At 38.6% G+C, this 13,033-nt stretch overlaps 1 protein-coding gene across 1 annotated transcript in view; it reads right to left on the reverse strand.

The window, feature by feature from the left end:
- Positions 1–1,086: 1,086 nt before the first annotated feature.
- The window catches only part of LOC131857359 (cysteine-rich receptor-like protein kinase 6), a 43,676-nt gene continuing 31,729 nt past the window's right edge, over positions 1,087–13,033 (reverse strand). The window contains exon 3 of the mRNA XM_059209794.1: positions 1,087–1,516. Coding sequence (XP_059065777.1) covers positions 1,214–1,516 — 303 coding nt within the window. The 3' untranslated portion in view covers positions 1,087–1,213. The remainder of the gene's footprint in view (positions 1,517–13,033) is intronic.

Consider the following 13,033-nt stretch of genomic DNA (forward strand, 5'->3'; position numbering starts at 1 on the left):
TACTCAGTGAAGTTGAATAGCTCGCAACAAATCATTAAGAGGTCTCGTTGAGTGTATTTCACTAATACCTCAAAGAGGTAAGGCTAGAAATCTTGATTGTGGCTTGAGTTTTGTTGAAGGTATACCTCATAGACCTTCAACAAATGAGATGGGATCACACCCTTAACAAATTTGGCGAGATAAAAGCCCCTCAATTTTTGAAACAATATTACATTAAAAAATACAAATTATTCTAGTTTTATAATCCAAGTACCAATAAATCAATTATTAGCTGATACAAAAAAGGGTTCACTCCTAAGATGAACCTTTATGGGGATAACCCCACACTAGAGCAATTAGCCACATGAAAGATCTTAAGTTCAAATCTCAAAAACATTATTTAATATTAAAAAAAAAAATGAACCTTTCTTAAAGTTTTGAATTCTTCTATGTAAATCCAAGGTTCAATTCTCACCCAATGAATTTACTTTATTGTTGAACCGATTGATCTAGGTCTGCAACCCAGGGTTTATTTTGGCAGAAATATTTTTTGCAGAATGAAGGGGAGGCTGTTACTCTAGTCACTTGCAGTGCTGCTAATTTTTGGTCACCGGCTGCTCCATTCAGATCGGGGGAGGAATCGGGCCTAATTTCACCGATACGTTATTGATTTGTTTTCAGTCTTCCGGCGATTTTTTTAAACCGAGTTTAGGCGTTTTTTCGCCATTTTTAGGGTACAAATCCCTGCGTTTGAAACCCAAAACTCTTCCGCGAGTGACTCACGACCATTTCTGGCTCGCGAGTACTCGCGATTTTTCTGTGAGTTTTTCAACCTTCTTTTCCATTCTTCAATTTTTTTTATTAAACCATCATACGAATTCCACAGTGCATAAGGACTAAGTGTGAAGCTCCAAGAGAGAAAACCGGAGTAGACCTTACATTTACAGAAGAAAGAAACTGTCTTAAGTTCACAAAGAAAGAAACTATCAATATTGAAATACTGAAATTTTAAAACAAATCCTTTACTTTGTAAGAGTTCTTCCTTCCCCGTCCATTCGATTTGGTAGTGACCAGTGTATTCACATTTGTTTTACTGTAAATGTGCAGGTGTTTGTGTTATTGTGTTTAAAAAACTTTGTACAGTGAATCTGATGAGTCCATCAACCAAACATGGAATGTTTCATTTAGTGGCATCCAAATTTAACCCAATCAATAGGGAGATCAATTATAACTCTTAGCGTGGAAAGAGAGATAAACTAATGGATCCATGTGACGTTAAGGGAGAAGCTTCTGGAGTTGCAGTTGAAAGATCCAATAAAGCCGGTGGAGTGGGTACATCTGAAATCTCTAAATCATTTGTTAACATTGACACAACATTAAACATGGATGGTCGCTTAGTAGGAGAGCCTTGAGTGCAAAGAAGAGCAATGTGTATAACTCTTAATATTTCTCTTTGCTCGTTTTCAGATAGAGTCCCTAACTCCAGTTTTGGATCAGCAATGCTCAAGCTCTTGTTTGTTTCATATGAATTCCAAGCCTGCATCAGTCAAAAATAGATTAACATCATCAGGGAGTGTTGCAAATGAAATCAAATAGTTTATTTTGTTATTTCCCAGGTAAACTATATAGGAAGATTATTGGCGGGGCAAAAAATTACATACAAAAATTTCCATTTGCAGATTTCAACTTTAAAAGCTGAAATTTAATTCCTTAGTTCTAAAAACCTGCGACTCGACTATTTTCTTGGAAATCAGGTTCAGCAGAATGTGATCAAATTCTGTGTTTTACCTGTTGATCAAGAAAACGTGGATTTAGGTGTGCCTTTTAAGCTTTTCTAGTTGAATGCATTGATTTAGCTTTTATGAGTACTGGTTCAAAAGAATCTTCCTCTTAGCTCTCATTACTATCAAGTATCATGTCTACAAGGATTAAGCACCAAAATTTCCCAGAAGAATACCTATTAAGTGACCGAATTATAGAATTTCACTCACAATCAAACCCCTTAGCTTGCCAATCCATTTCCAAAACCTTTAGAAAGTGTTGTCTTATAAACCGATTGTTATGGAGCTCAGTAGCTCTTCCATTTTTATATGTACTGTCTTGATGCAGCCAACCTCTATTGCTGCAAGTTAGATAGCCCTATTGCACTTACAGGATCGAAAACAGCAGAATAGAAGACAAATACAGTGTAGATGAGCAATACCAAACAAAAGTCAAGCAGGCCAGTATCAGAAATGAAATACAGTAAAGATAAGCAATACCTGAACAACTATCAGGAAAAAACACAGAACTCTTATTATCAGAAAATGAAAACAACAAAAGGCTTTTTTTTGTCTCCTCGCTAAATTGTCCAAAGTAGCTCTAAATGGGCCTAGCAACAGATAAAAAACCTCTCTTTTAGCTCCTCTCTCTACAGGTCTATCACAGCTAGTTTCTACCATCTACCAATGTATTGATGCTTGTTTGTTTTTCTCCGAAAAACAGGGTACTTTCTACTACTACTAATATTGATAAAAACGTCCCCTTCGCCACTCTCTCCTCCTCCAATATACCCCAATTTCTCAACCAAACTAAACCAAACTAACAATACGGGAAAAAATATCTAGTTACTCCCAGATTCAGTTGTGCATCATCCATCCCACATTCTAAAATTCTGAATTTCCTTGCCCAGAGTCATATTGTGGGGTTATTTTGTTGTATTTAATTAACTCAGCTTCTGTAGTATCCCTTTGCTAATCTGACCCTGTTTCGCTTATTTGAACCCCAAGGAATATTGTCAAACACTTGACATATGATGTTTGAAGCCGCTGTTATGAACTTTTTAATTGTCTTCTTTGGGCTTGTAGGCTGCAAATGAAGTTATGGAAAGATTCTAACAATGCAAGGTTGTTATAGACATGATATATTAGCTGTTTTAGACCTTTACACATAAATGTAATGATTGAAATTAACTAGTACAGCTAGTTGACATTAAGACAAACACTTGTCATGCATCCCAATGTATACCTACAGCCATTAGGCATTTAAGCAAATAGTTGGCATGAAAGCTAAGTGGCTGATCAATGTTGAATGTTACCATGAATGTGGGACATGCAACTTATATCTCCCTTAAACATATGCAACCTCTAAGTATTTCATGATATAATCATAATAGCAAATGATGCAATGAAGTAACGATTATCTAGTACAATGACCATAGATAGAAAACCTGGAATTTCAATGGCTGCCTTGATATATTGGTTTGATTCTCCTCATATGCAAAGCCCTTGTCAAATATATATAGCTGTTCACCTTTCTAAATCCCCTTCTATAGAATTCAAACTATTGCAGTGCACTGTTCTCGCGCACTGTTCATGCGCACTGTTCACGACACTGTAGCGCACTGTAGTCTCTTTCAATCTACAAACAAACTCTGAAATAAACCCTCCAATCAGCTCAATATTGACTCCTGAATGAAGCCAACTCTCACAAGCATAATCAGATGATATTGCACACCCTCTATATGCTGTTACAATGAAGAAGCCACGCTCTCCAATGCCAACAAGCCTTGAATCCCGCAGAAACCCTTGGTATTCTACACTTCAATGCTCCAGAGAAACTTCAATCAAAAACTCCAATCACATAATGAAGTTCGATTCCTTTTGCACACTTATATTTCCTCAAGAAGTTCGAACTTCTTCAAAAAGCTCTTAATTAACATTAAAATGTTATAATATTTCATTGGCATCAATAATGTAATTAAACCTTGGGTTATGTGCTCATAAATTATTAATAAACTTGGCCCCCTTCTCATGATAAATAGACCCTCATTTAAGTGCTTTATAATATAAAGTCATTTTATAACTTAATAATATAATCTCCAAATAATTAATGTTTAATTGAGTCAATTAAACATTAATATCTTCATGAATACTCTGTATTTTTGAACGTCGTCTGAACTGGGAGCTAACATGAGGAGACTGCATATGACCATACCCCCTTTACTAAAAATAACAGGGGTCCATCTCTAACATCCCAAGACTTACTAAAAATAGTAAGTAGAGAAAATGATGTCCGAATGATACCAAATGAAGACCAAACTGAAGCACTCTGAACATTGGGGATGATACCAATCCTCAAAAGACCCTCTAACCAATCCCATTAGCCTACGAGGGTCAGGGTAAAAGGCTAATCCTCACTAAAGAACTGATGTCAACAAAAAGGGGACATCACAGCTTCACTGATCCAGGTATTATAGGAATCCAGTAAGCCTTCCCATTTAACGAAATATATTTTATATACCCTAGTCTTTGTAGAAGCCAATTTTGTTTCGAACTCTCTTTCAATCTGTTGTCTTTTCTTCTTTGGCAGTTACTAGGTCCAGTTCTTGTCCTGTCATGTTGATTCAATCGTCTTAGTAGTGTGTGAAGAAAGGTCGGTCATATTAAAGAGAGGACCGATTTCCAAATCCTCAAGAAAGTCAAATCACATAAGAATTGTTATTTATCCTCTTCAAAATCATGCAAGGCCTGATTTCCTTGGGCTTTATATTGTTGTAAGTGCCTTGAGAATACCTTTTCTTCTGCAAATATACTCCAACTATATCTCTTTCCAAGAATATTTTCCCCCTCTTATGCAAATCAATATTTTTCATATATTATTCATTTATTGCCTATGATTTGTGCCAAACCTGTTGATTTATCTCTTGAATGCTCCCTACAAAATTTGTAGCATTTCAGTTTACTTGTGGGCTTACTGGTAGATCTAATTAAGTCCACAATTCCTTTAAGATTTACAACATGCATGGTTTGAAATGTACATTTACCTCTAAACCTGTTATTGTAGGAGTTATAAGAAAATTCAATTAGGGATAGAACTAGTGTTCCATGGGGACACACCCCCCGACCACACCCCCCCTCCTCCACCAAAAAAAAACCTTTTTATATGGGGACGTTTCTAAGACTTGGGGACTTAGGGGAGACATCCCCTCATAGCACCACCACCTCTGCCACCTCTACTAGGGATGCCACCTAGTTGCTTGCTTGGCAAATGCGTTTGCATACTGATTGCAACCTTTAACTTTGTGAAAACTAGTTTGCCTATCACAGGGCACTTGCAGAGGTGTTATATTGCAGGTTTTGCCTTGAAGATTTTGATTCACCTCAATTTGTATTAGTGCCACACCCCCCCAACTGCCACTCCCCTTCCCTCTCCTCGTCATCCCCAAATTTAGGTCCTTGGTCCCCCATCCCCGAAACCCATCCCTGTGTTTCCCCATCAGGAAATTCCATGGAACTATGGGTAGAACCAAATGGCATTTCTTGGGGTTGTCATCAAACAAACATCTCAATAGGATACCTAGGCTCCTATATACCACCTATGTTTGGCTATTCATTTGGGGTGGGTATCTTGAACTATATTGCAACCTACCATTCACTTTCTTCTAGAAGCTACTCCAAAATTCTCTTAGAAATTTAGTATCCCTGTCGTTAGTTATGGTGTTTGGAATACCATGCAACTTACCTTTTGAATTTATGCATTTTAGAACTTGATTATCAATCATCAAAAAGACAATGCCTCAAATATTTTAATGCTTCATTCAATTTCTCACTGAAAAAGATCACAAGTATATCTTCTTGGCTTAACACTCTTCAAATAACTACCTGTTGACGTGTATTTTGTACACCCTCATACACAGAATAAAATACCAATAGGCATCTTATCCTCTCTTGAGAAAATAGTCTCTAACTGCTGAAGATTCGCGTAAAGGATCAGTTAGGTAGACTCCAAGGTTCTTTTAGTAGGGTCTCTACGTGTGGACAAGCTTCCAGCGGTATGATGTGATTTGCTGTTTCCTCCAAGGGGCCTTACGTTTTCCGAAAGTTCAAGATTTGCTAAACTAAGGAAACTATTCAAAAAATAACAAAAGGAGTAGGGTTTGAAAGAAGTCTAATCTAGTCTAACCCTATGAATGACTTAGTATGGACAAGACTTGGCGAGATTCAACCAACTTCAATTTTGCCATAAGATAACAACTCAATTGAAATTAGTGCGATCTTCTAAGGTAATAAAATGATATTCAATGCATCAAAGATCATGGACACTACCACGAAGGTACATATCCAAGATACAATAATGATTGAAGATTAAGGGATTCAAGGTATTCTCCAGTCAACCACGCAAGGCGTTCCTACAATCAGCAAGAAGCTAGTGGTTTGGATTACGAATCCTACCAAAGATCAAGTCTCACACAATGTCCTTCAAACTAACAAGCTACTTTGATTGAGCACAATTCAAGTAAATCAAACAACCATGAAGATAACTCAAGAAATTTGCAACAAAACACCATAACTTCAATATTTCATTGATTTCCAAATCATCATGTACAACAATTGCTTGAATTCCTCTCTTCGAAACTCAATCTTGCTACAAAATGAAATTGCTTCTAGCTCTAATCTCTCTTACATCAACTATTGACTATTACACTATTAACTACTGAAATGAAAAATGAGGGTATAAATAGCATCCTCAATTACAATGAAAGGTCCAGATTGAAAGTAGATCAACAGACAAGATCATGACACCTAAACCCTAATTAGGGTTTGTTACAAATGGCCTCCTTTTTACTGAACAATATTAAATGCATAGCCAAATATTAAATTTTGGCACAAAAACCTAGGAGACATAAACCAATGAGAAATAAGATGTCATGTCATCTGTAACAACCTTTCATCTAGAATCTTATTCCCTTTCCAATTCTCTTTCTTAGCATATGCAATGAATCTTGAAATGATTCCTTCGATTTCTGCAATTGGAATCTCGGGAAGATTCTTCATACTCTCTTCTAAGTGGATGACCTGATCGAATGCATCTAGAAGAGCTGCGTCCCATGAAGGTTCAAGTTCCTTCATCTTTTCAATCAGGAGCATGGTGGCAAACATCTGATCATACTGCTCATCTGTAACATTCGCGTCCTTGCAAAAGATGATCTTGATTCTATCCTCTAGTTCCTGCATATCCACATCTGTCTCGACCTCGATCCTTCTGCAAAGAATGGTACGAAGTACCTCAAATACTCTGTCCTGGATCGGATTGATCACCTCCTCAACTTGGCCACATCTAGTACTGATGTCTTCAAAGAAAACATTCTTCATATGGAGTAAGGTTGACCAATGGAACAAACTGTGAGATTCTCCCTCCAAAATCTTCTCCTGCGCTAAAATCTTCCTTGAAGTATGTCTAATAACTTTCAAGACAGGAATGATAACATCCTTGGTATGGGCGAATGCAGCTACTGTTATCATCAAATTGTGGATCATCTCAAGAACCTGGATAGCTTGATGAATAATCTTCATCGTCCTTGTTACAAACTCTATAGCCACTGTATGAGATCTATCCATCCAATTACTTGTACGTTGGACCATGTTCCTGAATCTTTCTGCTTCATTGATTGATTGAAGCGGCAATGCTTGTACTGGTGATCTAACTGGATCCTGACGTTGATGTGACTGAAATATGTCCTCCATGCACCGACCTCTCGCTCAAGCTTCCTATTCTTCTCCATTTCTTCTCTAAGCTTGTCTTTCAATGCTTCAAATGAATCGGTAGCATCATCTAAAGTCTGTTCTGCAGTAGATGGTCCTAACTCAAAAGTCCGTATATCATATTCTTCTGCTAGGATCTCACCTTCATATTTGTCTGCTGTCGGTGTAGCTATCTGCAATTTCCTGGATCCAGTCTCATCTCGAATCATCTTGGACATCTTGGTAGCCTTCTTCTTTTCTGTTACTTCATGTGAGCGTCCAACAAGGCTCTCTAAATCAATTGCATTGTCCTCGTCCTCTACTACGATCACCTTAGTTAATCTTTCCTTCAACCAATCTGGGATAATCGATCTTGTTTCTTGAACTTGAATCTCTTTATGCATTATTTCTTCCTGTCTGGGAGGAGATGATATTTCATTGTCTTCTTTGTCTTCATCTAACTCATAGTCTTGGAGAGATCCATCTGGTGAACCATGCTGTGCCTGTCCTTCTTCCTGCCTGTCATTCTGTACCATAGACTCCATGGATTCTTCCATTTGAATTGTTCTCTTCTCTGGTCTAGAAGAAGTACCGGATGATCGATCTCTGTTAGCCTCTTGTTTCTTCTTGGAAGATTCTCTCTTTCCAGGTCTCTCTTTCCTCTTCGAACCTCTTGGATGGAGATTGCCCTCACTGGCACATCGAAGATTTCCTTCACCTGAATTTCTAGGATTAGGATTGCCTTCACTCACACTAGCTCCACCTTCGGCAGGTTTCTCTTCCAAAGTGAAAGTCATGGCTATGCCTTGTTCTCTCAACTTCTGATGTTGTATGTCAACCCATCTGCGAGTACAAGACAAGACTGGTGCCATCAAAGTATCTAAATCCACGACCTCGGGCTCATTCCAATCTAACCTTATTGTTTTGCTTTCTCGATCATAGGAAGACTGAATATGTCTGCCACTGTCCTGAGCTTGGTCGGCCACTCTATAAATATTGCATTTCCTGATGAAATCCAAAGGTAATCTAGAATGCATTTTTCGTTTCACTTCAAGATCATCTAAGAGATTCATCATAAAATCTTCAATCTGATACTCATGTCTAAACTTCCTGCCGACTGTCTCCTCTAAATGTCCATGTGGATCAAAGCTTTCTCTCAAAGCAAAAGATGAGAAAGAATACAAGGCTAACTCCTTCTCTGCGTCATCCATAGCTAAAGCATTAGGACATACCTCAACTGAATTACCCAAAATGATAGGTACTGGAACTCCATTCTGATGTCTGTGTCTGAATGCCTTCACATATGCTGCCAACTGTCTTGTTACTTCAAGTAACACAATTTTGTCTATCGGATATCTCGGCAACATGTATAGTGGTAAAGGACATCCATGCACTCTAATATAAGTGAACTTGGGAAACTGAATGAACCAAGCACCATATCTCTTTATGAATTCCTGGACATCCTGAGATAACCTGTTGTGAATTCCACCTTGCAACGTCCTTGTGATGTTCATCGTGAAAGTATCATTAACCAACTTATAGTTGCTCCCTGGCGGATGATGCAAGTAGGCATAGGAATCACAAGCTCTAACCTTGCCGGGTCCTCTTCCAATCACTCCTCTGTGAGGTAGTCCTGCGTACTCAACACTCTTGATCAAGGCATAGATGACGTATGAACTCACGTGGAAGGACTTAGTAGCCTTGAGTCTCCTCAACTGTACGTCCAAGCAATGGCTAATCATCCTAGCCCAATGTATCGTACCTTTTCCTTGAACGATCACCTGGATGAAGTAAAACATCCACTTCTCAAAATAGAAGGCATGAGGGGCTCCTGTAACTCGGTTGAGCATGGTAATCAAATCTCTGTACTCCTCTTGGAAATCAATCCTGTGTGGTGTGTTCGGGACCTTGCTCAGACGGGGACGGCTCTTAAGTAGCCAGTTCTTATTGATAATGCTTAGACAAGCATCTGGATCATCTTCGTACATTGATCTGGCTCCTTCTATGCTCTTGTATATCATGTCCCTGTGCTCTGGAAGATGGAAAGCTTCACTTATAGCTTCCTCTGAAAGGTACGCCAAAGTGTTTCCCTCTTTGGACACGATCGTTCTGGACTGTGGATCATAGTGACGAGCACATTCGATCATCAACTCATGGCACTGAACAGCTGGAGGAAAGCCGGCCGCCTTAATGATGCCACTCTCTATTATTCTCCGGGCGACAGGTGATGGCTTGCCAATGTAAGGGATCTCTCGAAACTTCTTCGTGCTGAAGTTACCCAAGTTTGTATCTCCAATGTTGCTCCACTTCGACACGATCTTGGTCTCCATTTCTTCGGTCTTCTGATCTTCTTTCATGAGAGTTGAGCGACTAGTGGATGCTCCCGCCTTCGGGGTTGCCATACCTACACAACATTTCATAATGAGAACTAGATTTTGCAATAAATAACATAGATTAGAGGATAAATTTTAGGAAACTTCATGATAAGTCTTTGAGTTATCATTTCCTAAAATAAAACGATTGAGCTAGGAATTCAAAATTCAAAATTCAAAATTTAAAATATGACGATGAATAAATAAAACAATAAAATCAAATCGCCATACCTCAATAGAGAGCTAACTCTAGAATGCAAAAAGAACTAAATTCGCCTAGGCAAAATTGAGGTATAGATGGTCTTCAATGTGATCTCCTCAAGATAGTAATTTCGCCACCTTTTGTGTCCTTGACGTGATCTTCAGAATTCGTCTTGGCAAATTCGCTCAATATAGATTCGCACCACCTTGGAAGTTACTAGCGCCACCTTGGATTGATAGTTCGCACCACCTTGGATACAAATTCGCACTTTCAAACACAATTCGCACTTCTCCCTTTGATCGCATATGAGATAGGTAAAATGATGATGTGAAAATGAAGATTTCACTTCTCCCTTTATAGCGCTCACCTCACCATTCACCCCCAAGGCCGACTTTTATAAAAAATATGGCAATTAAAACGATTTTTTAATAAAATAACAAGGTCGACTTACTTAACCAAGCGCTCCATTCGATTTTTAATTGATTTAATAATCAATTATTAAATCCCATCGTTTTTAATTAATAAACTTCGATTTTTTTACAAGGCAAAAAATAATTAATTAATACCAAGCGCAATATTTAAATGCCATTAAAAATATCGATTTTGCTAGCATTTAAATAAATTCAAAAATGTTTATTTGAGCGCCAAAATATTTTGAAAATGAAGTACGCGTACCTCATCGCCCTGGTCCCTTGGAGAGGGACAGGAGCGATCCATCATGTTGGTCTTGATTTTTGCATTTTTGACGTTCAACCTCTGCATTTCTACGTTCAAATCATCATTTTTGTCGGGTCCTTCAAGTTTGATTGACTTGCATGTGTGAAGGGATGCCCTTGGATGTAATATCGCCCTGGTCCCTTGGAGAGGGACAGGAGCGATCCTAATGTTTTCTCTTTAAATTCTCCATTTTGACATCAACTTTTCCTTGTATGGTGAAAAAATAACTTTGCTTGTTCATTCCATGCTCGTCCCACTTGCTTTTCACAAGACGTTTTGATGTTTAAAGGATCATCGCCCTTGTCCCTTGGAGAGGGACAGGAGCGATCCTTGTCTTTTCTCCGTTTTAAGCTCAAATCGGTGATATTGAACGTCCATTTCCTTTTGCATCGCCTTCCAAATGGTGTTTAAAACCATGTGCGACTTTATCTCAACGTGATCTTCAAAGGATATCATGTGTTTTGGCAAATATCGCCCTGGTCCCTTGGAGAGGGACAGGAGCGATCTCCATGTCCTGGCTCAAATTCGTAAACATTTAACCTTTGTTCTTCGTTTATTGCCTTCCAAATAACGTCCTTTACCTCGTCTATCTTTGCATTGTCTTGATTTTGAAGGAGCATGAGTGTTTTTAATGAAATCGCTTTGGTCCTTGTCCAAAGGACAGGAGCGATATAGACTCCTTAGCTTGATTGATAACATTTGGACGTTCCAAACTTTGATATATCACTTTCAAAAGACGCCTTGAACCTTGTATGACCTTGTGAAGTCTTGACTTAACGTGATTTTTGCATGAATCGGCCAATGCATTCAATATCGCTCTGGTCCCTTCCTGAGGGACAGGAGCGAAGTTCAATATTTTGAGCTTGTTCTTGTTTTGATCAATTTGCAATTATCTTCAACGCGTGAAATAAAGTCCCTTGATTCCCCTTGGTCGCTTGAAACTTGCTTAACTTTTGAAATCTATGCCTTTATGCAACTTTCGCTCTGGTCCCTTCCTGAGGGACAGGAGCGAACTGGGAGTCTTAGTGCAAATTCCCTCTACGTGGCGACCTCTGTAACCTTGTGCTTGATCAAAATGTCTTGAAACGCCTTTGCCACCTTGTTCCTCGTCTTGGAATGTCTTAAACTTGAATAAGAAGCAATATAACCATCATATCGCCCTGGTCCCTTGGAGAGGGACAGGAGCGATCTTACTCTTGTGGGCTTCACTTCACTTTATCGCCTTCAAAGTTTAAATTCAACGGATTCGCAATGTTCCATTCCATTCATCCATGCCTTGAGATCGATTGAAACTTGGCAAGAAAATCATCTGTAACAAAAATCGCTCTGGTCCCTTCCTGAGGGACAGGAGCGAACTAGGCATTTTGGGACCCTTGTTGACGTTTCAAAATCTTCAATTTGTATTCAATGAATTCATTTCACCGTCTTCCTTGCCCTCAAACATAAACTTGACTTGATCTTCGCCTGAATCTCGCCCTATGAAGAACATCGCTCTGGTCCCTTGGAGAGGGACGGGAGCTACAAAGTACTTCGCCCTGGTCCCTTCCTGAGGGACAGGAGCGATCCTTTTCCTGGAGGTATTTCTGTGTTTGTGAAAATATTCAATTTATATTCAATGGAAAGATCACGCCTTTCTTCATCATTTCCAACTCGAAATTCATCTTGATCCTGCAGGAATAGTAAGATATTTGAAAACGAGCTCCTGTCCTTCACTGAGGGACATGAGCGATTTTGCTCCTATAGGCCAAAATAACATGATTTTATACATTTTACCACTTCACAAGGCGAAAACAAATCATTTTCAATGCCCAGGATCAAAAATCAAAAAAGTCAAAATTTGGTCAAAATTAGTCAATTGGACAAAAATTCACATTTCACCTTCAACACTTAGACAAATTTAAGCTCTGCATTCAAAATTCCAATTGAAAATAGACCATTTTGGCGAAATCATTGCATTCAAAATTTGCATTCAACGAAAGGAAGCTCAAAAGCTCTCAAAACTGACTGGATTCTGGCTTGAAAAGACGTTAATTAAAACCCTAAGGCTAGACCCTAAATCCAGACAACTGACAGACTAACAAAAAACCTAAAAGCGAAACGAAAAGCGAGCGAAAAACGAGCGAAAAGAGGGGGTCCCCATTTGCAATGGGGCGATGTGTGAAATGGTCACAACACTACCCCAGATGCATTAGATTCTATTATAATTTTTTTCTCAATGTTCAGTATAATCTAGTGTAAATAATGGGTTCATTGTTTACATG

This window comes from Cryptomeria japonica, chromosome 8 (genome assembly GCF_030272615.1).
Source record: "Cryptomeria japonica chromosome 8, Sugi_1.0, whole genome shotgun sequence".
NCBI classification, from domain to species: Eukaryota; Viridiplantae; Streptophyta; class Pinopsida; order Cupressales; family Cupressaceae; genus Cryptomeria; species Cryptomeria japonica.